General features: G+C 37.2%; 3 protein-coding genes across 4 annotated transcripts; all 3 read right to left on the minus strand.

The window, feature by feature from the left end:
- Positions 1-2,220: 2,220 nt before the first annotated feature.
- On the minus strand, positions 2,221-4,011 carry LOC126787713 (organic cation/carnitine transporter 3-like). Its single transcript, XM_050513611.1, has one exon. The coding sequence runs from the start codon at positions 3,909-3,911 to the stop codon at positions 2,343-2,345; it is 1,569 nt and encodes a 522-aa protein (XP_050369568.1). The 5' UTR covers positions 3,912-4,011; the 3' UTR covers positions 2,221-2,342.
- Positions 4,012-8,144: 4,133 nt separating this feature from the next.
- On the minus strand, positions 8,145-10,499 carry LOC126785976 (malate dehydrogenase, cytoplasmic-like). Its single transcript, XM_050511673.1, has 7 exons — positions 10,322-10,499; positions 9,741-9,899; positions 9,434-9,609; positions 9,083-9,348; positions 8,858-8,993; positions 8,645-8,756; positions 8,145-8,502 (listed from the first exon to the last, which is right to left on the minus strand). Exons 1-7 carry the CDS (start codon positions 10,458-10,460, stop codon positions 8,408-8,410), a joined length of 1,083 nt encoding a protein of 360 aa, XP_050367630.1. The 5' UTR covers positions 10,461-10,499; the 3' UTR covers positions 8,145-8,407.
- A 3,081-nt stretch (positions 10,500-13,580) lies between these two features.
- LOC126785975 (organic cation/carnitine transporter 2-like) lies at positions 13,581-15,317 on the minus strand. Of its 2 annotated transcripts, XM_050511672.1 has the most exons (2): positions 14,163-15,317; positions 13,581-14,057 (listed from the first exon to the last, which is right to left on the minus strand). In XM_050511672.1, the coding sequence occupies exons 1-2, from the start codon at positions 15,196-15,198 to the stop codon at positions 13,639-13,641; spliced, it is 1,455 nt and encodes a 484-aa protein (XP_050367629.1). In that variant the 5' UTR covers positions 15,199-15,317; the 3' UTR covers positions 13,581-13,638. The 2 variants fall into 2 exon arrangements, with proteins under 2 accessions (XP_050367629.1, XP_050367628.1); XM_050511671.1 differs by having other exon boundaries at positions 13,582-15,317.
- Positions 15,318-25,896: the final 10,579 nt, after the last annotated feature.

Genomic DNA, 25,896 nt, shown 5'->3' on the forward strand with positions numbered 1-25,896 from the left:
TCACCGTTGTTTCAAATCTTCAAAACAAATAGAGTCGTCATTAGAGTAGTACTATTTGCTAGTTAGTACTTTGTTGAATACTTGTTTGTAGGGATCACTTATATTATTTCAGGTCTTTGTATCAAGGGTTTAGGTTTCACGTTCCTCTTTATATTCGATAGTTTCATCAATAAAAGCTTGAGAGTAGTCACACTAGCCCTCTATTCAAAATCTACACTCTCCCACTTATATATCTCTACCAACATAGATATGGCTTAGTCTTCAAAAGATAGAATATCAAACTTATACAGGTTAGCTCGGTAACAACTGCTGCCCAAATAGATTCTCAAAAATACATGATGTTTTTATCAGCATGTATGCATGCTGAAAAACTATTAGCCTCTTGATGGGGGATTGTTCAAAACATTACCTCCTCCTGTATTGTGCGCATCAAAAGTGTCATGACACTTGGATGTTTCTCTTTGATGATGGTCTCCAGTAATGATTTTGATGGTATCATAGTGAGAGTAAGAAATTATGTACAATATTAGCATAGATATTTGTCGAACTGAAAGCTAATACACGCGGTAATATAGATGTTTGTTTATTGTGCTTTTGTAACATCAATGCATGGCAAGTCATGGTAACGCAATTTTATAGTAATAAATATCAAAATTTTAAGTTCTTGCAAGCAATCTTCAATTAGGTAACAGAATCAACATACTTTATATCTCTTTCATTACACTTTCAAGTCGATTCAATTTCATCTTCACGTATAACCAATGCACCTGCCAAGCTGCCAACAATAAATATTTTGGAATTTGAGGCTTTCATCAATGTGGTGACCGTATCTAGGAATTCGTATAGTAAAAATAAAGAGTTCTTCCCTTCAGTAGAAAATATTCAAAAAACTACGGGAACATGATCAAACATTGGTTGATAGTGGGCATGTTATTTTTCCCAAAACAAATTGTGCCCAATTCATTTTGATAGGCTGTCCAAACTCCAATCATGATTATAACAACAAATAATTGATTATATAAAACAATAAGTCAATGACACAATTAAAAAGTTAAAGAATGCCAACCTGTATGAAACAAAACTCTGAGATCAGACAACAGCAAGAGGAAGAGAACAGCAACACAACACCAATAAATATCTTTGGCATAAAATCTGCAATTAATAAACCACAAATGACTATCAATAATATATATGGGCAATATCTTTTGGTCTATTTTACGTATCACAATCTCTTGCTGATATATAATAAATTAACAGGCTTTTATAGCCACTTAAGCTGATCTTGATTTTAAAACTTATACTCTTTAAACCTCAAGTGAACAAACATAGATCAGATTAATTAACAGCTCGTCAGATGTGAACTTTCTTGATTAGCTAGTGAACACGAAGGCCGGCAGATAAATAAGATGAGAAAATATTAGTACATAAGTCATAACCATATATTAATTTACGCACGTAATTAAATAATTGTACAACCCATAGGGATCGAAGTGAAAGTTGTTCCATGCATCACGTACGTAATTGTCATGTACTCCCTAGTAGATGCTTTTCTCTAAATATATTATGCATACCTTCAACTTGCTGGATATGAAACTTTTGATAAGATCATTGCCTATGATCCGAGGTTTCGAAGAAACAATAATAAGAAGACCACATCTTGTTTAGCCTTGTCACTGTTTGTAACTTTGTATGTGCACGTCGTGTTATTTCGTTCTCATATACATCAGTTTCTATTTAATGACTCTGGACAAGAGTGATGACAATTTTCAGGTCTTGGAGTGCTTTAGTGATGTTAGTAGTTAGCTAAGATTCTTCTTACTTTGTATTATTCAGATTGTTTTTCTTGATTTTATAGAATTAAATCCGATTTGCCCAACCAGTGGTCGATAACATGTAACAATACACACTATTTCTTTCTTTTTTTGGAATACAATACAAAGTTGTATGTATAGTGAAAATTATACTATGGAGTCTTCCATATTGTCTATACAAAATAGTATTGGTACAAAAAAGTCAATTAAAAATTGACCTTAAAATGTAATAATGATCATTAAATTTTAAAAATTTAAATTTAATAGTGAGAATTTTGAGCTCTATCTAATGGAGTGCTCGAGCATAGATAAATCCGTATGTATAGAAGGAATCAAGCTAATTCTCGCTACAAATGGGCATGGGTATGTAGATGAAGAGCAAAGCTCCAATTAATGACGAAGACAAATATTAAAGTACTTGATATTCTTAATCATAAAATGATCCAACTCATTTGTACGTATTCTTTATTATCAATTTACACTAGCCTTACAAGACAAACTAGCTAGCTAGTGATCCTGATCGACTCATATCTAACAGACGAGAGCTACCGCCATGCAATTAGCTGTCTCTTTGTGCTCTTCCTCATCCATTGTATCACAAATCCCTGTCCCTCTCGTCTCCGGCAAACAAACAACGAACAATCCACAGACTCCCACCACAACCCCAAACACTCCGTACGACAGAACCCCACCGTTGGTCCTCCCCGCCGCTGCGAGCATTGGGCTAAAAACTCCTCCTAACACTACTGCCTGCCTCACCATGGAGAGAGCCGAGTTCCTCACGCACGTAGGAAACAGCTCAATCGTAAATATAAGCAAAACATTGAAAGCTGAGCAAGCACTAAAGAAAGACACTAGCTCTAGCCCGATTTGTAACTCCGCCCACCGATTAAAACCTTTTAGCACTGACAGAATGCTACAAACCCCACTGAGGATAGTGAAAGCTAGGAGTGAGCTTCTTCTGTTCAGTTTCCCAATTAGGAAAAAAGCGACTAAAGAAGCAGGTAGCTCGGACAAGGCGTTTAACGTGACACCCAAGTAAAGGTTGAAGTTCAAATTCCCCAAAGCTAACGGCATGCCGTAGTACACCATTCCGATTCCAAATCCAGTTCCCATAACAGCAGAGAGTCTCCGGAAAGCCCATTTTCTCCTTACCAAAGCCGCGATGGCAGAGTAGAGGTCTACATTCCACGCCTCTTGCTCGAACGACAAGCTGGAGAAGCTCATGGTTATGCTAGGTGAGATGCATTTAAGGGTTGAGATGGCGTCTTCTTTGCGGCCCTGGACGAATAGCCATCGGGGCGATTCACGGACCAGGAAATAGACGACAATGGAGTAAAAGAGGGTAGGAATTGAAGTCCAGACGTAGAGGGTTCGCCATGAGCGGGTTTGATGGGTGTAAGCTATAGCTGGTAGGGAGAGAAACCCTAATGTGAAGCAAAAGAAACCTACTACACCCACCTGGCCGCGCCACCGCTTGCCCACCAGCTCGGTGGACAAGACTAAAGCTGACGTGCCGATGGTGGCGCGGGCAAAGCCAGTGACAAATCTCAAGAAGGAATAGATCCATATGTTGGTGGAGAAGGCGGTGAGGAGGGTGGTGAAAGACATCATAAGACACAAGAGGAAGAGCATCTTTTTCCGACCGAGTGAGGAATCGGCGAGTGTGGAGAGAGCCAGTCCGCCGATCAAGCACCCCACGAAGAAGGAGGAGGCCGGAAGGCCGGTGACAACAGACCCAGAACACTCTAGAGCCCACTCGGAGATTACAGAGGTGTGTTTTGGCTGATCCCAGTCCCACGAGGATCTAGGAAGTTGGCAAACGTTTGAGAATGATGAGCTGCATGAGCTGGGGTTGTCAGTGACCTGTTGAGTACAGTGCCACTTGGGCTCGGCGTCTGTGAAGACGGTGATGAAGGTTTGCTGGGCGTCGAAGAACCATGAAAAAGAGACGAGGATGGCTTGGAGGAACTGAGCCCACCCGAAATCCCCGATGCAAAGTTCGATGGTGGAGTCCAGGGAGGGAACGTGTTTTTGTAGCAGAGGGGATTCTGACTGGGCTGAATTGGATTCGGAGAGAAGAGGAGTTGAATCGCCCATTTGGTTTCAGAACCAAAGGATTTCACCTAGATCAAAGTTTATATGGAATGCTGAATATGTTAATCCTGATACAGGTTTATATAGGAGGGAGGAATGGAGGATATCCGCGGCATGGTCAAAACTCAAGCTATAGTCAAGATATATCGACCGTGTACTACAACAGTATAAGGTTCTGTTTGGGACTTTGATTAGTTCACTAGAAAACCATCTAGAAAACCATCTATCTTTTCAGTTTAATATCTACCAGAAAAAAAAAATTGTGGGTTCTACAGAAATTGGCTCGTCTCTTTTCCCACCCTATAATCTGTATCAAATTATTTCTCAAACTCAGTTAATTAAGAAACATCTAATCACTTGTGTTTTAGTTCCATGCACGGATGTGCCTCCTTCATAGGCTGATAGAAATAGAGTGATAGACATTAGACAAGCATGGCATGGAAAAATACCGAGGACACTTGGACAGATTGCAAATATGGAAAATATTCCAGTTCGATCATTATTAATTAAGAACTACTATACGTGTTGGCTGGCAATCCGAGTGACTCATGTTGACATCAATTGACATGTGAACCAGAGGCCGGACAGCAATCTTAATTGGTGGTATTTGATTACATGACTCATTGCTTACATTACAGATAATACTTAGCACAATTAATTTGTCACGGTTTTGCAATCAAGTCAGTCTCATATGGGTTGCAAGAATTCATTGCCGCAGTTTTCACTTTTCAAAGGCCAAAACGAAGGCGAATGCAATTTGGAAAATAAAACAGACGATTGCCATAACTTATAGAGCTTTAGGGTGCTTAAAATCACAAGTCACAACATAAATTCTAACCTGCAACAATAATAATTATAAAAGCAGTCACTCAAGATTAGTAGGAATGTCACAACCCCGAAATTTCAAGTGATAAACTCGAAATCGAAACCATGAAAACTCTAAAACAATCTCAAAATATTGAAATCATCTTATAGTCACCGCGCATCATAACTGAGTTCGTAATACATCTCAGTTGATTTGATTATTACAAAACCAATTTATAATTCAAGCATTATAACAAATGGAAATGTAAAATTCTCACAATTCTCACCACAAATAGAAATAATAAACTTCGAAATCTTCAGAGTAACCCTCTACTTCTGCTAATCCACACATGCAGAACTATCTCCTACATCATCAAATAGGTGCACCGGGATTGTAAACACAAACCCGGTAAGCTTTGTAGCTCGTATGAGTAAATCAACAGTATAACACACATAATAAACAAAATAAATTTATATGACATTTAAATATAAATGTACTCATAAGACACATGACGACCAATTTGGATGTCCAATAATATCTGAAAATATGTGTACTCATGAGACATTGGGTAACCCATATGTTTACCCAAATTACAATTATAATACAGTCATATGTTGCCCCTCATGCAGTAAGCCGTATGATACTGGGCAACCCATCTGTTATCCAATATCATAAAAATATGGGTACTCATGAGACCCAGGTAACCCATCTGTTACCCCTCATGCACTACACCGGCAAACAGACTAAATCTCTAACTGAATCGTAACTGTCACCCGGCCAAGGCTTGGTTCCGATACTGCCAACACGTCCGAAGATAGAAAAACGTTTTAACATGACTCAAAGTTAAAACCACGTATAATACAATCCTCACATGTTATTGTACAACGACCAAGCGACTCATGCTCAATTAAAATAAATATTTGTGCTATAATAAAACTCATTTGGAAATAAGAATGTGACAGTATATAATATAGTAACTCATATATATGTATCGTATTTACCATTTATACATACACAACCCACTATATCATATACATGTAGTTCGGTCTTTTAAATAAAACGTAAATATGAATCACCGCCAAGGGTAGACTCGTTATAGTGAGATTTACTCACCTTATTTTCCTGAGCTTAATTTCCACAATACCGAAAGCAAATCATGCACTTGTTTTGTCGATCACTTAGTTGTATAATAAAGTGGTTAGAAACGTTACATAAAACCTCATATGCCGAATTAGTACTATTGTTTACTGTTAAGTAAATTACAGTTTTTACGTAATTACTGTTCACATAAATATTGTTCACGCATTACTGTTCATGTGGATATTGTTCACGTATTATTGTTCGTGTATTACTGTTCATGTAGTACTAATCACTGAATTACTATTAAGAAATTTACTTTTACAATTACTGTTCAGAAATCACCTTTACAATTTACTATACATAAATTATTTTTACTTTTTTTACTGCACAGTAAAATTACTTTTTACATTTACTGTACTGAAATAACTTTTACAATTTTACAGTACTGAAATAACTTTTACAATTTTACAGTACTGAAATTACTTTTATAAAAATTATGAGTTTTTTTCACCAACAGTCCCTCAATTCTGGTGTACCTACCAATGTGATACCTCAACTCTTAATCGTACCAATGTGATACCCAGACTCTAGTATTGCTATCATTGAAGTACTTCCGTTAGTTTTTTTTAACTTTTCCGTTATCTTGGTGACGTGGCAGGTACGTGAGGCCCACAAAGAGGGTTAAAAGACAAAATTAACCTCATCTGAGAGGAGCAATGTTTTTCCCGCCCTTTACCCTGAGAAAGACACTCAACAATTCCAATTTTGGCGCCAATTTTCCCTCCCTATTCCTTAATTTGTGTCTCTTATCTAAACTAAAGAACTACCGCCAACCAGTCGACCACAATCTGATAAAACCTAGATCAATCTCATTTTCTATTTTTACCCTAGCACTTGTTAAACTAACAGAATAAATATAGAAATTTATATGGAACATCTCATTTCCACAATCTCATAAGAATATAGAAACACATAATTTAACGAAATTCAACTACATGTACCATTAGTTCTTACAAGCAAAAATCATGGCAGATCAACATAAAAGGTGGCAACTAATGGTACTTAAACATGTATTTGAATTTCGTTAAGTTATGTGTTTTTATATTCTTATGATATTGTGGAAATGAGATGTTCCATATAAATTTCTATATTTATTCTGTTAGTTTAACAAGTGCTAGGGTAAAAATAGAAAATGAGATTGATCTAGGTTTTATCAGATTGTGGTCGACTGGTTGGCGGTAGTTCTTTAGTTTAGATAAGAGACACAAATTAAGGAGTATGGAGGGAAAATTGGCGCCAAAATTGGAATTGTTGGGTGTCTTTCTCAAGGTAAAGGGCGGGAAAAACATTGCTCCTCTCAGTGAGGTTAATTTTGTCTTTTAACCCTCTTTGTGGGCCTCACGTACCTGCCACGTCACCAAGATAACGGAAAAGTTAAAAAAAACTAACGGAAGTACTTCAATGATAGCAATACTAGAGTCTGGGTATCACATTGGTACGATTAAGAGTTGAGGTATCACATTGGTAGGTACACCAGAGTTGAGGGACTGTTGGTGAAAAAAACTCAAAAATTATTGTTCGGAATCACTGTTCACTCGCCGCCGCACGTGGTAGCGCGTGGGGTTTCCACGCCACCCTCCCGCAACTGCGCGTGGCGCTCACGCGTCGCCCACAGTGGGTGCGCGTAGTGCTCATGGGCCACCTCAAAACCCGCGCATGGCTTGCCCACTACCGCCCAAAACTCTCTTTTCTCCTCTCCTCCTCCCTTCCACGGTCTACCTCTACACTTCCAAAACCTCCCACGCGCCGCCACAGACGGCGACACGTGCGCCACCACCTCCTCCTCTGAAACCACATCAATTCACAACAATTTCAACATCAAACATGTAGATCGTATGAAGTGAGACATTTTCGTACCTAAATTGGGCTTTAGGACTGTCGGGAAGTCGCCGGAGGAGCTCGAATCGCCGACTGTGCTTGATTTCGTGGAGGATGAAGTGCGGCGTGATTCGAGTCCCAATCCGCTTGCAGGTGGCACCGGTAAGGAGCAGTGGAGTCCCATTTTATACTTTTTCCAAAATCGGAAACCAACTTCCGTCAATAATAACTTCCACATACGACGTCTGATTAAGGTGTGTGACATGTCCATGAACTCGTATCGACGAGCTCTACAACTTTCGTGATGGAAGTTTTCGGAAACGAACGATGAAAATAGAAGTTAACTCTCAATTTAACGTAACGTTTTTCCAATTTAAATTTCCGAAGACGGTTCCGTTTTGTTTGACATCGTCGAGAAAGCGAAAAATGTGAATTATTCAATTTTCCAAGTTCAATAAGTTCCAAGAATTCATACAATTTGAACCAAAAAATTCAGGGTATTACAAGGAAGAAAACTAAGTTCTCAATACAAAAAGTAAAAAATCAATCAGATCAACTTCAACTAATATAAAATTTTCCTCGGGCGCCATTTGTATTCAGCCCAAGAACTGATCAACTTAGGATAACAAACCATATGCCTTGCCTACAAGGACAACAATTTGTGTTCTTCCATTCTTTGATGGATTATTAAGTTCCTAAACTTCCTATTATTATCTGAAGGAAAGGAAGTTCATTATCACTTGAGGCATTGGTAAGCCAACGATTTCTCCTCAATGAGCTCTTGTGCAGTTGCATCCATCTTTGTCCTTGAGAACTCGTCAATCTTGAGTCCTACATTCAGAAATAGGCAAACTCCAAATGATGAATGCACAAAAATAAACCTGATGACCAGTTATATATTGTTAAAAATATATAATACTCTGGTTTTTTTCACAACTATGTCTGAATTGAGAAAACAAAATTATGAACTCACCCTGCACAATTTTCCATTCCCCTTTCTCACAGGTAACAGGGAAAGAGTAAATGAGTCCTTTCTGGATTCCATAAGAACCATCAGAATACACACCCATGGAAACATGTGTCCCCTGAATGACATTTTCAGCAAGAAATAAAGTTATTAAATTTCTACAGAGTAGTTTAAGATAATCATTAGTCAGAAATAAATATGTAAATAAATGGAAAAAACCTTAGGAGTCCCAATAACCCAATCACGTATGTGATCACAAGCAGAACTTGCAGCAGACAAAGCACTTGATAGTTTCCGAGCCCTAATAATGGCCGCGCCACGCTGCTGAACAATGTTGATGAACTTGGTGTTCAACCTGGAGAAAAAAAACAAGGACAACATATATATACAAGTGACACAAAACAAAGATGTATGTCAGAATTGCCATTTACAACCGTGAGTTACCATTGATCATCCCCCACAGCCTCTCTGACAGGTTTGCCTCCAACAGTTGCATGATTGACATCAGGATACTGAGTTGAAGAGTGATTTCCCCAGATGATGACATTCTTCACATCACCAACATGAACATTTAGCTTCTCAGAGATTTGCCCCAATGCTCGGTTATGATCAAGCCGTGTAAGACAGGTGATGTTCTTCTCTGGGATTTTAGGGGCAAATTCTTTCAAGATGAGTGCATTGGTGTTTGCTGGGTTGGCAATAACCAGAACCTGCATGACAGAAGCAAAAACTTAAAACACAGCACCAGTATCTCCAACTATAGAATGTAGGCATGAACAAAAACAACAGTATCACCTTCACATCTGGAGCAGCATGTTTTTCCAACGCTGAAGCCTGAGCCTTGTAGATGCATACATTTTTGGACATCACATCCTTTCTTTCCATACCTTCCTTCCTTGGGAATCCACCAACCATAACAGCAATGTTGACACCCTCACAAGCTTCCTCAACATCTGTTGTAGCCACAACACCTACAGACGTATACACACTAGAATTTAAGACTCCTTCAGGGAAAAGATTGATCATCTACTTCTAAAACTTTGTATTCAACACAGATTTACACCTTAAAGTAGCATTCGGTGATTATAAATCATAAGCATACCTTTGAGAAGAGGGAAGGCTGCATCAATCAATTCCATTTTCACCCCATTCAAGGACTCAGCTGCAGGTGCAATATCAAGCATATGCAGAATTACAGGCTGATCAGGACCAAGCATGGCGCCTCTAGCAATCATCGGAACGAGAGCATAGCCTATTTGCCCTGTTGAGCATAATCAGAATTTCATGTTATATACTTATATGTGCATGAATATTACAAACAAAACATATCAATGATCTACATACAACATTACAGTAGGATGAAACTCAACAGGAGAAACAAATCAAAATCATTTTGGGACACTGATAAACCAACGACAAAGCTCTAAGAATATACCACATTACCACTAGCAAGTCATTTTCAATTTCGAGTGCCAGCAAAGTTCCATATCACATTTCTTCAGTGAAATTTAAATTACTAAGGATTCACATTCAAATGCGCTTCAAATTTTATGAAAATCATATAGTTGGCTATCGTGAAAAGAAATCATTTTGTTTTTACAGATGGAATATCATTATATGAAAATGATACTTGAACACTTTCTAACTTGAAAACATGGCCAAAAACAAGAAAATGGAGCGTGCCTGTAGCCCCAGTAACCAATACTATCACAGGATCCTTCTCCACATCCAAGAAGCTCCACATGTGAGTTATAAGCTTCCAGAAGAAAGCAACAGTGATTATAACCAATAAAAATTTTGCAACCAGTTCAATATGCTCCATCTTTTCTCAAAAGACAAACAGATTGTAAAACAATTTCTGTTAAAATCAAAGCACTCAATCTAGTCCCAATGAAACCAATCCATCCCCTCTGTTTTAATATACGAACCCCTAACAAAGAATCTGCACGGAAACCACCAGCACAAGGCAGTTAGATGCCAAAACGAAGTCCAGAAGAAACTCGATCGGAAACAGAGAATATATATTTCCTCAATTATTCCAAAGAAAAGAACCAATCTTTCTGTTTGGTCTCCTTACGGACCAAGGAATACAACATAATGCATATATATATAGCATATATATATATATATATATATATATCAACCCAGACAGTTAACAATGATATTGATTTGTAAAGGGTATCAATTTCTGTATCATGAATAAAACTAGATCACATGAGAACAACAAATTTCAAAATATCCTCTGTTTATCGAAATTTTGATATACAAGCCTAACATAGAAGCATTGACCAAAAAAAAACCTAACATAGAAGAACTGCAGATGGAAAAAGAGTTGGGAGTGAATGACGGTACCAGCAGCACCAGTGACAAGAACTCGAACTGGGGTTTTCGCCATTGTTGCAAAGAATGGTTTGTGATAGAGAAAATGGTCGTTGATTAGGGGTGAGAATGATGATGAGATTGTTGAGAGGTGCAGTGTTCTTATAGGCATTCATCGATAGGGCGTTGAGAAAGAGAAGGAGAAGATAGAGGAAGGGAAGAAGATCAGAGTAGCAAGAATCGAGGATAGAGTTAGGCGTGACAATAGGGGAGAATGGAGACTGCCGACTTTCACAGTTACGAGGAAGAGTGACAATTACATGCAGATTGATCACACTAGCGGGAGTCCACTTTATCCATTTCATATGATCTCCATGACCATGTCATATTTACTAGTTAATTTCCCAAAAAAAAAAAATCAGTTGAAAGGCTCGACTTTATCTACTACAAGTTCATTGCTATCTGTACTTAGGGGTCATTTCCAATAAAGACTATCTTGTTGAGCACTTGTTGAGGACATTTTCAATTTACACACTTTTAGATCTTATATTATATTTCAACCGTTTAGTTTTTAAATATATACAAGTAAATCGTCTTGTAAAATTTCATTGAATTTGACAATTGTTAAGACATTCTTAAATGTGATTTACTCATTATGAACTTGAATAATTTATGCTTGACAATTTTGGTTCGTTCATTCATTTGATTTACTTTAATACCTTAATGATCATTAAATTTGCTAAAAATGTGTATATCTAATCTACTAATATATATATATATATATATATATACCTAAAATCTAAACAGTTAAGATGAAAAAAATGTAACTGAAAAATAGGTCTAATAAATAAGTACTTAGAAAATCTTCAACTAGTTCTTAACAAGATGATCCTCATTAAAAATCTCTCTTTGTACTTATACCCTTGTTATAAAAAGCATAAGAAGTTTAGTGTCAAAGTTAGCACCATAGAGTCTGCGATGTTAGATTGTGAAAATTCCGTCTCCTATTTTAATTTGTGGCATATTCTTTTTCACAATCAGTTCATTCCTAAGGTGTTCGTGAATCATATGAGACAGTATGGTGGTCTTATTAGTTGGCCGGATATCTTATAGATAGGGATGAGAGATTAAGATTCAAATGAACTTTGCATTCCATTGTTTGGTAAGGTTGGAAAAGCTTCCCTAGAAAATGTACTACTAGGAAATATGTATCACCCTCCCCAGCATTTTATCTTCCTTTCCTCTCACATTCTCTCAAATGAGTCAAATCCGTACCTAAAATTAGGGGTGTTAATTGAAAACCGAAAACCGAAAAAAAACCGAACCATAACCGAAAAAAACCGAAGAAAAAAAAAACCGCACCAAACCGCAAAAAAAACCGCACCAAACCGAAAGATTTGGTGTGGTTTTGGTTTGGGACGTTTGGAAACCGAAACCGAACCGAAAAACCGAATATATATATATTATAAAGAAATTATATTATTTATAGATATTTTTAATATACATAATTAAATATGTTATCGATCGAGACCCAAACTTTATCAAAATTCGGTGAATTTTTTACCATATATGTATTTATATATGTTGATCACATCCGACGGTCGAAATTTCATAATTTGAATTTTAGATATTGGAACCACAACATGTCTACTAATGTGGTATAACTTGTTTAGTGGTCTTATTGCAAATGTATGCAGTTGTGAAGCAACTATATCTTATAAATAGAATTTTGCAAATTTGTCCGCATGATGCGTTACGTATAGTAAAATATGGTTATGGTAAAATTTTCGATAACGTTTGTGTCCCAATCGAGGCGGTCAACCATTTTTACGCTTATTATCACCTATCGGTAGCCTTATCCCTGGAACGTAAAATTTTTGAAAATTTTACATGAGCTGCTACATCACATATATGTGAGAGTGTGTGCATGAAAAAATCCACCAAAACTAGTCAAGAAGGAGGGGGTAAGAACAAATTCACTTAATTAGATGAAATTAAGTTAATGTTGACCACATCGATCGAGACCCAAATATTATCAACATTAGATGAATTTTTTACCATATCCTTATTTAAATATGATGATCACATCTGACGGTCAAAATTTAATATTTTGAATTTTAGATATTGGAACGACAACATGCCTACTAATGTGGTATAACTTGTTTAGTGGCTTTTTGCAATTGTATGCATTTGTGAAGCAACTATATCTTGTAAATAGAATTTTGCAAATTTGTCCGCATGTTCTTTTTATTTCGTTAAGAATCAAGTAGATAGACAAAGAAAGAAACTCCGATTTTCTTTACAAAATAACCGAAAGAAAAACCGATATAAACCAGAGAAAAACCAAACCGAACCAAACCGAACACAATTGGTTTTTGAAAAAAAAAGTGAAAAACCAAACCGAACCAAACCGAATAAATAGAACGGTTTGGTGTTCGGTATCACCTATAAACCGAACCATTCAAACCGATTAACACCCCTACCTAAAATGAGGCTTTAACAGATTAACCTAAAGAGCAGTTCAACCGGACGAGAAATGGGTACAATAGTTAGATTATTCAATACAATGAGACCCAACAAAATAGGAAGATCTACTTTGATTATTATCAAAAGAAAAACAAAGTGACACATCTTCCTGATAAACAAATTCCCAAATTGCAAAAAAAAAAAATCCAAATCGCTCATCCCAAAATCATATTCTCTTTTCTTTCTTGTTCATCCATGGTATCACAAAGTGTTCCACCTCTTGAGTCTGGTAAAAAAGCCACAAAAAAACCAGACACAAATATAGCCACTCCAAAAACTCCATATGAAAGAAACCCATTGCTGCTCCCAACTGAAACCAACATTGAACTAAACACAGCACTCAAAATATACGACTGCCTCAACAAAGATGTAGCAGAGTTCCTCACACAAGTTGGGAACAACTCCACTGTGAACATCGATATCAGATTCCAAGCTGTTCTTGAGCAAAAGAAAGAAGCCAACTCCAGAGCAATTCTAATCACTTTTTGCTTGTCACCGACCACAGCACATACCACACCACAAATCCCACTCCCCAAGCAAAACCAAAGCACTGAGAATTTCCTGCTCCATTTTTCTAGTATGATCAATGTGAGTGGATATGAAGGTATCTCTAACAAAGCATTGAACATAACACTCAAATAGATATTGAAGCCTAAATTTCCAACCCCTAGTGGCATACCATAGTAAACCATTCCAATGCCGAAACCAAGCACCATAACTACTAGTGTTCTCTTCATAGCCCATTTCCTGGCAAACAAATCCTTCATTGACTTATATGGATCACTGGATTTTGTAGATTCCACTGCCTTACAGCGTAAGTCTTCTGCACACAACATTGAGTCCAGTTCACCAATTATTGGCTTCGACGCAGCAGATTTCTTAAGTATTGCTACAGCTTCTTCTCCGCGGCCATTCATGAAGAGCCATCTTGGAGAGTCCTTAACAAAGAAATGCAGCAATAAACAGTAAAGCATTGCAGGAATTGAAGTACATAAATATAAAGCTCTCCATGAATTAGCTCTGTTTATATATGCAATAGCTGGTAGTGACAAAAATCCAAGAGTGAAAAAGAAGAACTGCATGATTCCAACTCTAGGCCTCCATTTTCTTCCAACTCTCTCCATTAACAAAACCAGTACACATGTACTAATACAAGAACGGCCAATGCCACTTACAAACCTCAATGCAGAGTAAATCCAAACATTTGTAGAGAAGATTGTTGCAAACGCAGCAACAGACATTGTAATGCATGAGATCACTAGCAGTCTCTTGCGACCGAGTGAGGAATCCGCTAGAGTGCCGAGAAGAAACCCACCTATAACACCACCCATGAAGTAAGACGAGGCTGGAAGCCCAGTGATGAATGAGCTAGAGCACTGGAGGTTCCAATCTGATATGATTGTCTTGGAGGAAATTGAATCCCAACTCCAGTCAGAAGTAGACAGATCACAGATGTCTGAGCTTGTGTTGCAGGTTGAGGTGTCACTGGTGCAGTGCCAGGTGGGTGTTGCATCTGTGTAGACACTGATGAAGGTTTGTGTTCCATCAAAGAGTGATGCTAAGGAAACAAGGATGGATTGCAAGAATTGGTTCCAACCAAAACTGGCTTCACTCTGCTCAATAACTTGGTCTAAGGAGTGGTGAAGATTGGTTCTTGGAGTTTCTGGATCTTCTTCTCTACTGGGTCGAGGCAGAAGAGTAGTTGGATCAGCCATCGTTTGCTAGCAGATCAGGATTTCTGGGTTACTGAGTTGTAGCTTGAAGATTTGACAGTGATTGGGGGCAAAAGATCTGCTTGTCTTTTTCCATTAGTTTTGGTTGAAACAATCGCATTTTAAATTTGCTGTCCTTGATCCATGAATTATAAAAGTGAACTGAAAAACAAGTTTGTTTGGGTGCATATGAAAATTCAAGATTTCTTTAGTATGTCCTTTCGGTTCAACCAAAGGCAAAGGTAAACCAAACGTTCCAAACCAAACTAAACTGATTGGGATGTTGGGTGAAGGATCTTAGGACTTTAAATTTAAACAACATAATTTGTTTTACATTATTTGCATTAAAACATTATAACAGAATGACTATTAATTTGTAACCCAATGTTAATTCATCGACCCGTTGAAGGAAATTTTTTTAAGTGCTCTCAGAGAACCACGTGGTAATGTCCAGTGGTTCTCCTCGCCTGTTATATTTTGACACATAGATTTATTACACCAAAATTATAATTTTATATATTTTTATTATTTGTGAAATGACCTTTATATGTATTGATAATTTTAAACTATAATTTCGGATTTAGAGTTTAGAGTTTAAGGTTTAGGGTTTTAGAGTAAGGGTTTAGGGTTTAGAGTATGAGTTTTTTTCACCAACAGTCCCTCAACTCTGGTGTACCTACCAATGTGATACCTCAACTCTTAATCGTACCAATGTGATACCCAGACTCTAGTATTGCTATCATTGAAGTACTTCCGTCAGTTTTTTTCAACTTCTCCGTCATCTTGGTGACGTGGCAAGTACGTGAGGCCCACAAAGAGGGTTAAAAGACAAAATTAACCCCATTTGAGAGAAGTAATGTTTTTCCCGCCCTTTACCTTGAGAAAGACACCCAACAATTCCAATTTTGGCGCTAACTTTCCCTCCCTACTCCTTAATTTGTGTCTCTTATCTAAACTAAAGAACTACCGCCAATTTGGATAGTTTAGATAAGAGACACAAATTAAGGAGTATGGAGGGAAAATTAGCGCCAAAATTGGAATTGTTGGGTGTCTTTCTCAAGGTAAAGGGTGGGAAAAACATTACTTCTCTCAGATGGGGTTAATTTTGTCTTTTAACCCTCTTTGTGGGCTTCACGTACTTGCCACGTCACCAAGATGACGGAGAAGTTGAAAAAAACTGACGGAAGTACTTCAATGATAGCAATACTAGAGTCTGGGTATCACATTGGTACGATTAAGAGTTGAGGTATCACATTGGTAGGTACACCAGAGTTGAGGGACTGTTGGTGAAAAAAACTCTTAGAGTATATGTTTTTAGAGTTTATGGTATTATAGTGTATGGTATACGATTTTAAAAAAAACTCAAGATAGTGTTTGATAAAATAACTTAAATATAATTTTTTAATTGTTTCAAGATGAAATAGTTGTGTATTATTGAATGATATGGGGGCATATATATAGGCATTACAAAACCACAATCTCGTAGGATTCAGAGTCCTAATCTATTACGGAGATGCTAATCTATCTCCTAACAGGAAACCTATTAGGCTAAGACACACACAAGGGTAGAATAGTAATTCTTCCGGAACACTCCCCCTTGTGTCGCATGCCTAGGTTGCATGGTGCACACATCGTTGCCTCGGTAAAAACCTTGTCAAGCAAAATAAAAACCTCTTGGGTAAAAACAAAAGCTTGATCGAAGGGAAAAAGAGCACAACGCACCGTCTACATTTGATAGCATCATGTGAGGTAGACTCCCCCTGAAGTCTACGAAACAACTCCTCCTGATTAGTGCAATAATCATGGAGTACAAAGAACAACGTACACAACATTCATGACATGCTTCTCAAACGTAGTCTTGGGCTAATGATTAATCATTAATCTAGCCACACATCCTTAGATCATACATGCTATACTTAGCCAAACTTAGATCTTAGGAAACAAGATTGCATAACAACTCAAAACAAGAGTTTGCAATGAAAATCAGATTCTTGGGTAGAATGACATTCACTCACTTAAACGGCCATAACTTCTTCGTCAAAATAGGTATCAGTGAACCGTAAAATGTTCTGAAAAGTAGACACCCGTGGCTTTCCAGTGACCTAAGGTTCAGAATCTCATCCGATCGGAGCAGTTCACAATGCTCTGTCGAAGTTGACTGACTTGCAAATTTCCGGACAGGACTGTCCTACTTTGCTAAAACGGCCATAACTCACTCAATATGATAGCTATGAACGAAAGGTTGATGTCCCTGGAAAGTAGACACATAGACCTTTACAACGGTACTAATTTCATCATATTTCATCGAGCGAGCTGTCATGTAGGTCTCGTTAAAGTTGACCTACGAAACTGGACAGATTCTAATTTGTCACATTTAATGTGTCTTTCGCGAAAAGAATGTGGGAATGGACCAATGAAGGACTGATTTTGGTCCAAGATGGAACCGTAAGCATCCTCTACGCTACCAATGTCGACTGCTACACCGTGCATGGCACGGATAGGCTCGGCCTCACCGTGTGGAACATGGGTGAGGTGGTCCTCTAATCGCTTCGTGAACATGAAAAATAGATGATAATGTGAATTTCAAAGAACTCGAATCATCATATCTTGTTCAAAATGACCAAAAATGATCATATCAAAACCGAGAAGACAGTAAAACCGAACTCATGATTCAAAGAATCTTGAGTTACATAAACTACTGCTGCAGGCAAGCAAACCTATGTCTGCAAGCTAACAAAGCTATTGTCGAAGCTTGAAAAAGATATTGTTAATGAAATCAGACAGATTTATTCCTCACCATTCTTAACACAAATATCAAGATGAAAATTCATCATTGGCATGAATGGCCTTTAAAACTTAGCAAGGCACGAAGATATACAACACAATCTCCGCACGAGATCCGTAAAACAACTACCTGCGTCGTAGGACAGTGTGGGTGGTTACGCAATTAGCAAGACACTCGATTTCACGGCGGGACATTCTCAAAATGAAGATTAAGAGAGTCAACGACGCGGTGAACTTCTCTACACAATACGCCGTAGGATATTGTAAGAGAGGGGATTGAAACAAATGGCAATCCCATTGAATGTATCACATGGCAATAGAACTACATTCTTCAACTTAAGAGTTGGAAAAACATGGTATTAGAACAGTTGAATACCAAACAATTACGGTGGAAAACCTTCCATTTGGTGCGGGTGGTCACCAATAATAATAAAATCATTTGAGCTATGAAACGACTTGGAGAAAACCGGAAAATTAACCGGAAAACCATGTCAATATAACTCAAAACCGGGTGAAATTTGGACTGGGAAAACGTGGCAGCAAGAACTGCTGAAATATGCGGAAAAGATGACGAGAACCGACGGGAAAAAAATCGTCGGAAAAACTCGTAGGAAGCCGGCGGCACCGATTGCCGAAAAACTGGCCGGCGGCGGCCGGAGCTGGCTGGTATGGAGGCCGTAACTTCAGGTCCAACAAAGAACGCCGTCTGGAACCGGATGGCGGTGCCGGAAACGCCGAAAATGGTCGAAAGGCGGCGAATACGCCGGTAAAACGCCGGAAAATGTTCCGGAAACGCCGGAACAGTAACCGGGAAAAACGACGTCAATTTTGATGTTCCGAGGTCCGTTTTCCAAATTTTAAGGTCCAAAATCACAATGTAGTGCTATTGGGGTCCCATGTAACCCAAAAGCGGCCAATTTAAAAACCACGTGAGTTGCAAACGTTGACCATGCATGCTAAGCCAAGGCAAATAAAATTCTCACGAGTCAATCTTGTAAACAAGAAATACGAGAAATTTTATAGAATATGCCAATATTTAATACAACACAAACAAGCTTCCAATTCCAATAGACGACTTAAGCTAAAGTCGAGCAATAATCATGGCAATGCCAACGTCATACTTGAAAAATAGTAAGCAGAAGACATAGTCAAAATAGATTGACTAATCAAAAGTCTGTAGCAACAAAATCTTGCATATCGGATTGGGCGGAGCCTTAGCCTGAGGCTAAAAAATGTGCTTACTTGAGAATGGAAGAATGTTACGTTTCCATCTCCAAAATTCCCTCAAAAATAGATACATGTGCCAAAAATGGCATGCGTTTCTTTGATGTGGAGTATGCATCAATGTCAACTCTGATAATACAACGTCATAGACGTTCATTAAATCACTTTTAAGTGTGTCCCATAGAATTCGTTATTTTTGGGATCTTTTTGTCAGCAAATAGTGCTGCATCAGAATAATGAATCAACTCAAATAAATGAGTACGTAGACCTTGAGATTATCGTTTATAGACATGAGTTTAAGAAAACTCAAACATTCAAATAACAGTCGCGATGGCGACGCATCCATAAGAAACGAGGGTTGTATAGGTTTCAAATAATCGAAACTATTCAAGTATGTAACCGGAATAAGAAGGTTGTGATGTATATGGTCACAAAATAATCGATGCATATCGGCGATTCTCATGATCGCACCCAAAACAGCGGTGCACTCAGGCGACCACACGAAATCGATATCTTCCTTTTTAAATAATAACGTGACTCCCCCAGGACCGTCACACGAAAAACGTCGACCAAGAAGGGAATCATATCCCTCTTTGGTCTCATCGGCGTTATAAGAAAGGCCGGAAAAGAAGACATGAAAAAGGCTAATAGCGCCCGATAATTTATATATATATATATCTTCAAAAGCAGCAACTTTAAGGAAAACATACTTGTTGGTCTGCCAAATAGACCGCATATAAGTAAATTGCTCTGCAAATCGATCGGCATGCATGAAGTTGCTTGTTGAATTCCTTTTTCGATCTTCGTCCGATGACATAAAAATCTTGAGAGGATACGATCGAAATCGTATGTAGATGGCAAAAGTATCATCCATCGCGGCATGAATGTCATCACCATAGTACGACGAGCAATGATTTTTCCTATACGAGCACGTGAAATATCGTTAGAAATAAAAACGTGCCAATGAACATTTAAATAATGAAATAGGAAAAAGGAAAAGGAAAAGAAAATATAGTATGAAGCCCAAATGGCTATTGTGCCCGGCTGCAGGTGTCGCGAGCGGGGCTTCAAGGGTCGCGAGCGAGGCTGTAGGTGTCCCGAGCGTGCTTGCAGGGGCTGCGTGCGGGGCTGCATGCGGGGCTGCATGCGGCTGCGATGCGGGGGCTGCAGGGGTGCATGTAGGGGTGATGCAGGGGCAGCGTGCAGGGCTGCGTGGGTGCGTGCAGGGGCAGCGAGCAGGGCTGCATGTGGCTGCGATGCGGGGGCTGCAGGGGTGCATGCAGGGGTGATGCAAGGGCAGTGTGCAGGGCTGCGTGCGGGGCTGCATGCGTGGGTGCAGGGGCAGCGAGCAGGGCCTGCAGGGGCTGCGTGCAGGGCAGCAAGGCAGAAGTTGCAGGGGCAGCAAGGCTGGCTGCGCGCAGGAATGCGGGGCTGCGGGGGTAGCAGCGGGGGGGGGGGGCTGCAACAACGGCGAGCAGGGGCTGCGCCGACGAGGAGATGCCGGAGGCCGGAGATGACGGCGGCCGGCGGTGGAGAAGAGAAAAAATTTCTAGGGCTCTAAAAGTTAGGGTTTTAGGGCAACGTGCTGATAACGTGTTTCAGGATGAAATAATTGTGTATTATTGAATGATATGGGGGGCCTATATATAGGCATTACAAAACCACAATCCCGTAGGATTCAGAGTCCTAATCTATTACGGAGATGTTAATCTATCTCCTAACAGGAAACTTATTAGGCTAAGATACACATAAGGGTAGAATAGTAATTCTCCTGGAACATTAATTAAATTTTAAGACATTACCACATGGTTCTCCGGGATAACTGAAAAAACCATCTCGTTGAAGTGTATCTGTCTCCTACATAACTAAAATGAATTTAATATTATTTCATAAAACAATCATTTATAAGTATTTTACATTTAGACTAAGAGCTATGCCGTACTCCTAGTACATTTTTATAGTACAATATCACATTTGTATTTACTGTTCAGTTTTCTCCTACTATCTCAAGTACAATTGAGTCGACTTGATATTTCAAAAAATGTGATATAAACCAAGACGTACATTAAAATCATATAGGGTCAAGTCACAGCTAAATATAAGTGATCTCGAAATATCATACTAATATTATTAATAGTGTTCACAACATTATACTGGTGCCTTAAAAAAAATTATACCATTAATGAATGTCACGAGAGAAATTTTATTAACTCGCAAATTTAAAACCATATATGGTGGAAAATAATTAAGCGATGGATATACTTTGAACATTTCTTCTAACACGTAGAAATTTGTCTATCTTGTTCCGTGCATGTGGTATATGCTTGAAAAGTTTCATGCATACTTGCCTTTCTGCACGCCCTACAAAGATATTGTTAGTGAATCATGTTACAACTTACATCTATACCAAAAACGTTATAGAACCTACAAAGAAAAATCTTGGAACAAAATGAAAACACAGAGTTTAGGTTTAGATATCTTCTTGCTGCTTTTGCTCAGTGTTCTTCTCAATCTTTTTCTCGGCTCAGTGTTTCAGCCTCGAAACCTTACAACCAACCCTTCATCTGCAAAATCAACTCCAAAAAGCTACTGCTTATGACCTTAATTAAAAGAGTAAATGGATGTAACTATCGGGTTATTCTACTATATATTAATGTATAACATATGTATGTTATACATCTCACATCCAATGATTGACAATAAATATTATTTTTCTAACCCACTTACAAAATAATATCGTCCGTCGGATGTGGGATGTATAACATATATTGATGTATATTAGAATTTTCCGTAACTAATCCAAGCTGAGACTAAATGGTATCCTATCATTATTAATTATACCGTGTGAACTACCGACAGTTGAAAACTTTAAATCAAAATGCGATATGGGCTTGCGGCAGTTTTCCTAACATCCAGAGATCTCGTGCGCACCCGAAATTTCTTCCTTTTCTTTCTCCTATCTGCTATATATAAAGAAGAAAAGTATGAGAAAATTGAATATACATAAGGAATTTAAAGATCGTTTAACTAAATTCAATTCGGTATATACCCAAATTTTACATAGAGCAAGTATGATCAAGAATCAAAATCGAAGAACATACTCAAATAGAATCCGCATTCTAAGATTTTTGTACCAACCTACCCGAATAGAATTTCTCTCAAACTTCTATTTGAGAGAGCTTGACAAAGCCATGTACGTGTAACCTGATGATCACCCACCTTCACCCATCTCTATGTGGACGGTTGTTGATCGGTTTCAAAGTGAAGTAACTGCATGCAACTTCCTTTTTATTTGTGCTCTCGGTTATTTTACTTCGTTCTTCAACAATTTTTTTTAATGTTTTACGGTAGTGTCCATGTTGTTAATTGCACTCCTGTTAAAACAATTTAATCTAAGAAGGGCAATTTCGGTAAGAGAAAATTGACAGTTCCATAAGGACGGTTGACTTAATTAATATATATATATATATAGCCAAAAATACCAATTTGCACCTTAAACTTGGTCTTAATTATCAATTCCCCCCCCCCGAACTTACATTTGAGTCAATTTACCTCTTAAATTTGGTAAAAATTACCGATTTACACCCTATCTATTAAATTTAATATTTTCAATCTAATTTTAAGTCACATGTCATGCATTTAAGGGGCAGTATTGTCATTATATATTTATTTATATTTAATAATGAAATAAATTAATAAAATTACTTAAGATGAACACTTGCTACAATGTTTGTTTTTTCGAAACATGTTATTGATTTATATATTTATTATTTTATGTGATATTGTATTTTAAAAGATATTAGAAAAATATAAATAAATAAATACATTAAAAATTAAAAATAAATGTGTGTTCCAAGAGAATTACTATTCTACCATTGTGTGTGTCTTAGCCTTATTAGGTTTTCTGTTAGAGATAGATTCACATCTCTGTAATAAATTAAGACTCTGAATCCTACGGGATTGTGGTTATGTAATGCATATATATTGGCCTCATTATCAATCAATAAACGGTTACGTTCTGTTCTATTACGTCGTTATTATTTACGTTTTGTTCCTCCTCCAACAATGTGTACATGTAAAAATATATTTCTACACAACACATTATATTTGAATGGGTGGGTATGTTAAAAATATAATTCAAAGTAGGGTTAAGTATGTAGAAAAAAGATGTAAATAAATAATTTGATTAACAAAATAATCTTCATTTTAAAGAATATTTTTATTTTTTTAAAGAAAATTATAAATAGAAAATGACAACATTACCCCTCATGTGCATGACATGTGACGCAAAATTGGATAGAAACAATTAAATTTAACGGATGGGGTGCAAATCGGCAATTTTTACCAAGTTTAGGAGGTAAATTGATTCAAATACAAATTCGGGGTGCAAATTGACAATTTCAGCCAAATTTGAGGTGTATTTTGACAATTTCGCCTATATATATATATATATAAATCTCTATTCAGATTGAAGTTTCACTCTGAAATTACAAAGTGAAGTTCCAATTTTAACACACTTTTCGGTCAAATGTTTTCGCCATAATTAATTCAATATTTAGGTATACTATTCAAGATCATCTCTACACATTTTCATCTATTTCGGACATCATTAAGGTATTGAAATTAGATTAAATCAATGAATGAATTAAAACTGTTCAACGTGAACCGTTCGTGTAAATCTTAATTTTGAAAGCTCAAACCATTGTCAAATTGGATGAAACTTTGTAGAGATGATCTTGAATAACATACCTAAATATTGAATAGCTTATGGTGAAAACATTTGACCGAAAAGTGTGCCAAAATTGGAACTTCACTCTGTAATTTCAAAGTGAAGCTTCACTCTAGATAATGACTGTATATATATATATATATAATTACTTAGTAGTATTAGACAATATTTGAATCAACTAAAAACTTACTTTATATATTTTTTATATAAATTAGGACATAAGCTCAAACCCAAAAATAAGTGGACTAAAACTGATTAAGTAATTAATGCAGTAATGTCCAAAATATCATTATTTTCGCGAAAATTACTAGCTGCCACTCCTAGATATAATAAGTGTTACTCTCCACATTTTTTAGTTTTTTTTTTCCAGCAAATTTAAGTTTTTTTTTTTGGCAAAATTACCGGCAATTTGGAGGTGAGCCAATATATAAATTTGTTCCTTACATCATGAGCTTTCATTTAAGTACCATATTGTATATTTTTTTTAGAAATTTTAAAATTTCGAATTTTACTAACCGAAAACACAATAGGAGTTAGTTTTCTAATCGACAGTAGTAGGTACATTCTCAGTCGGCAGTAACAACTAGTTTCATATTCAACAATAACATGTTGCTTAATTAGATAGTAACAGTTAGGTTCATAAACGACAGTAGCAGCTAGTTAATTTCTCAGTCGATAGTAGCAGATAACTTCTTAATCGACAGTAGCATATAGCTTTTTTATCGGCAGTATCATGTACACATGTAGATGTGATATGTGGTAGTGAGAATGAATTTTGAATTCTATTAAATGTGATGGGCTAAAGAGGGATAAAAAAGTAAAATATCATATGACATGTGGCATCTTGTCATTATGTTGTCATTATTTGTAATTTTTTGCCCTATTTTGTTCTATCAAAATAGAAAGTGAGTTTTTTGTAAACTAAATTATTATCTGGTACTGATTAGTAGTTTGTTATAATTTATACCAATGTTACTGTTAGAATTGTGACAAATTCAACTTACAAGTTACAATCAAGTTGGTGGAATTTTTACTATAACCATTCATGTGTGCAAGTGTGGCAAACATATAAATTAAAGTTAAATTTGGGTAGGCCCAAATATAAGCAAACAGCTTGGCTGCTTATGTACTAAAACTTCCATGATGTCCTGATGGGTTTCCAAATGTCTTAGTAATTTAGTTCATCATCCTCTAGTTTTGGGCCTTAGTCACTGTTGAACCATCTCTAAACATATTTTTTTTCTCATATGACAATGACATCATCTAATATCATTTGGCTCAAATACTGCAAATGCCAGTCAATCACTTGTGTCATTTGGTTATCATGAAATGATCTCTTAAAATGGGAAATGCCAAGGTTCAAAATATTATTTGTCTGATCTCAATTGTGTAAGGGGTCGATATTGATATATAAGTCACTCACCATTTTTTTCTACGTTATAAGACTTCAGTACCTATATAATCTATATCAAACTAAGAAACTTTGGTTATTCGATCAAAAAAAGAAAAGAAAAAAAAACTTGGAGTGCTGTTCAAATTGTTCAAAATTGTAGGTTCAACCGTCCGACGATAAAACACAAGGGTTGTTATTATAAACTCGACACATGTTCACAATTGCTTAAGGATCTAAGTTATGTGGCAGTACAACATAAAAATGATTAATCCTATTCATCTCCCTAACCAATGAAAGCCACATCTGACCATTACGCAGATAGACATATGAATAGAAACAGAGAGAACTTGGCTTGAAAGATCACCCAGACCTTCCCGTCCACATCCCCAATCCGCCGCTCAACCTCATTATTCCCTCTCGATGCCGACCCTCCACCACCACCACCCATTGCCGCCCACTTGCTCATTTCTCTTTGCCCTAATTCCAATGAGGCCCCATATTCCACTATCCTCGTCAAAGTCGAACAGATTAAACTCCTTAATCAGTGTTGTATAACCTCGTTAATTAGTAG

The sequence above is a fragment of the Argentina anserina genome, chromosome 3 (assembly GCF_933775445.1).
Source record: "Argentina anserina chromosome 3, drPotAnse1.1, whole genome shotgun sequence".
Classification (NCBI taxonomy): domain Eukaryota; kingdom Viridiplantae; phylum Streptophyta; class Magnoliopsida; order Rosales; family Rosaceae; genus Argentina; species Argentina anserina.

Coding starts and splice junctions, on each gene's coding strand:
- LOC126785975 (XM_050511671.1), bottom strand. CDS start 15,198: ATGGCTGATCCAACTACTCTTCTGCCTCGACCCAGTAGAGAAGAAGAT.
- LOC126785976 (XM_050511673.1), bottom strand. CDS start 10,460: ATGGAGCATATTGAACTGGTTGCAAAATTTTTATTGGTTATAATCACT. Junction 9,610..9,740: donor AGCCTTCCCTCTTCTCAAAG/GTATGCTTATGA, acceptor ATACGTCTGTAG/GTGTTGTGGCTACAACAGAT. Junction 9,349..9,433: donor ATGCTGCTCCAGATGTGAAG/GTGATACTGTTG, acceptor TCTGTCATGCAG/GTTCTGGTTATTGCCAACCC.
- LOC126787713 (XM_050513611.1), bottom strand. CDS start 3,911: ATGGGCGATTCAACTCCTCTTCTCTCCGAATCCAATTCAGCCCAGTCA.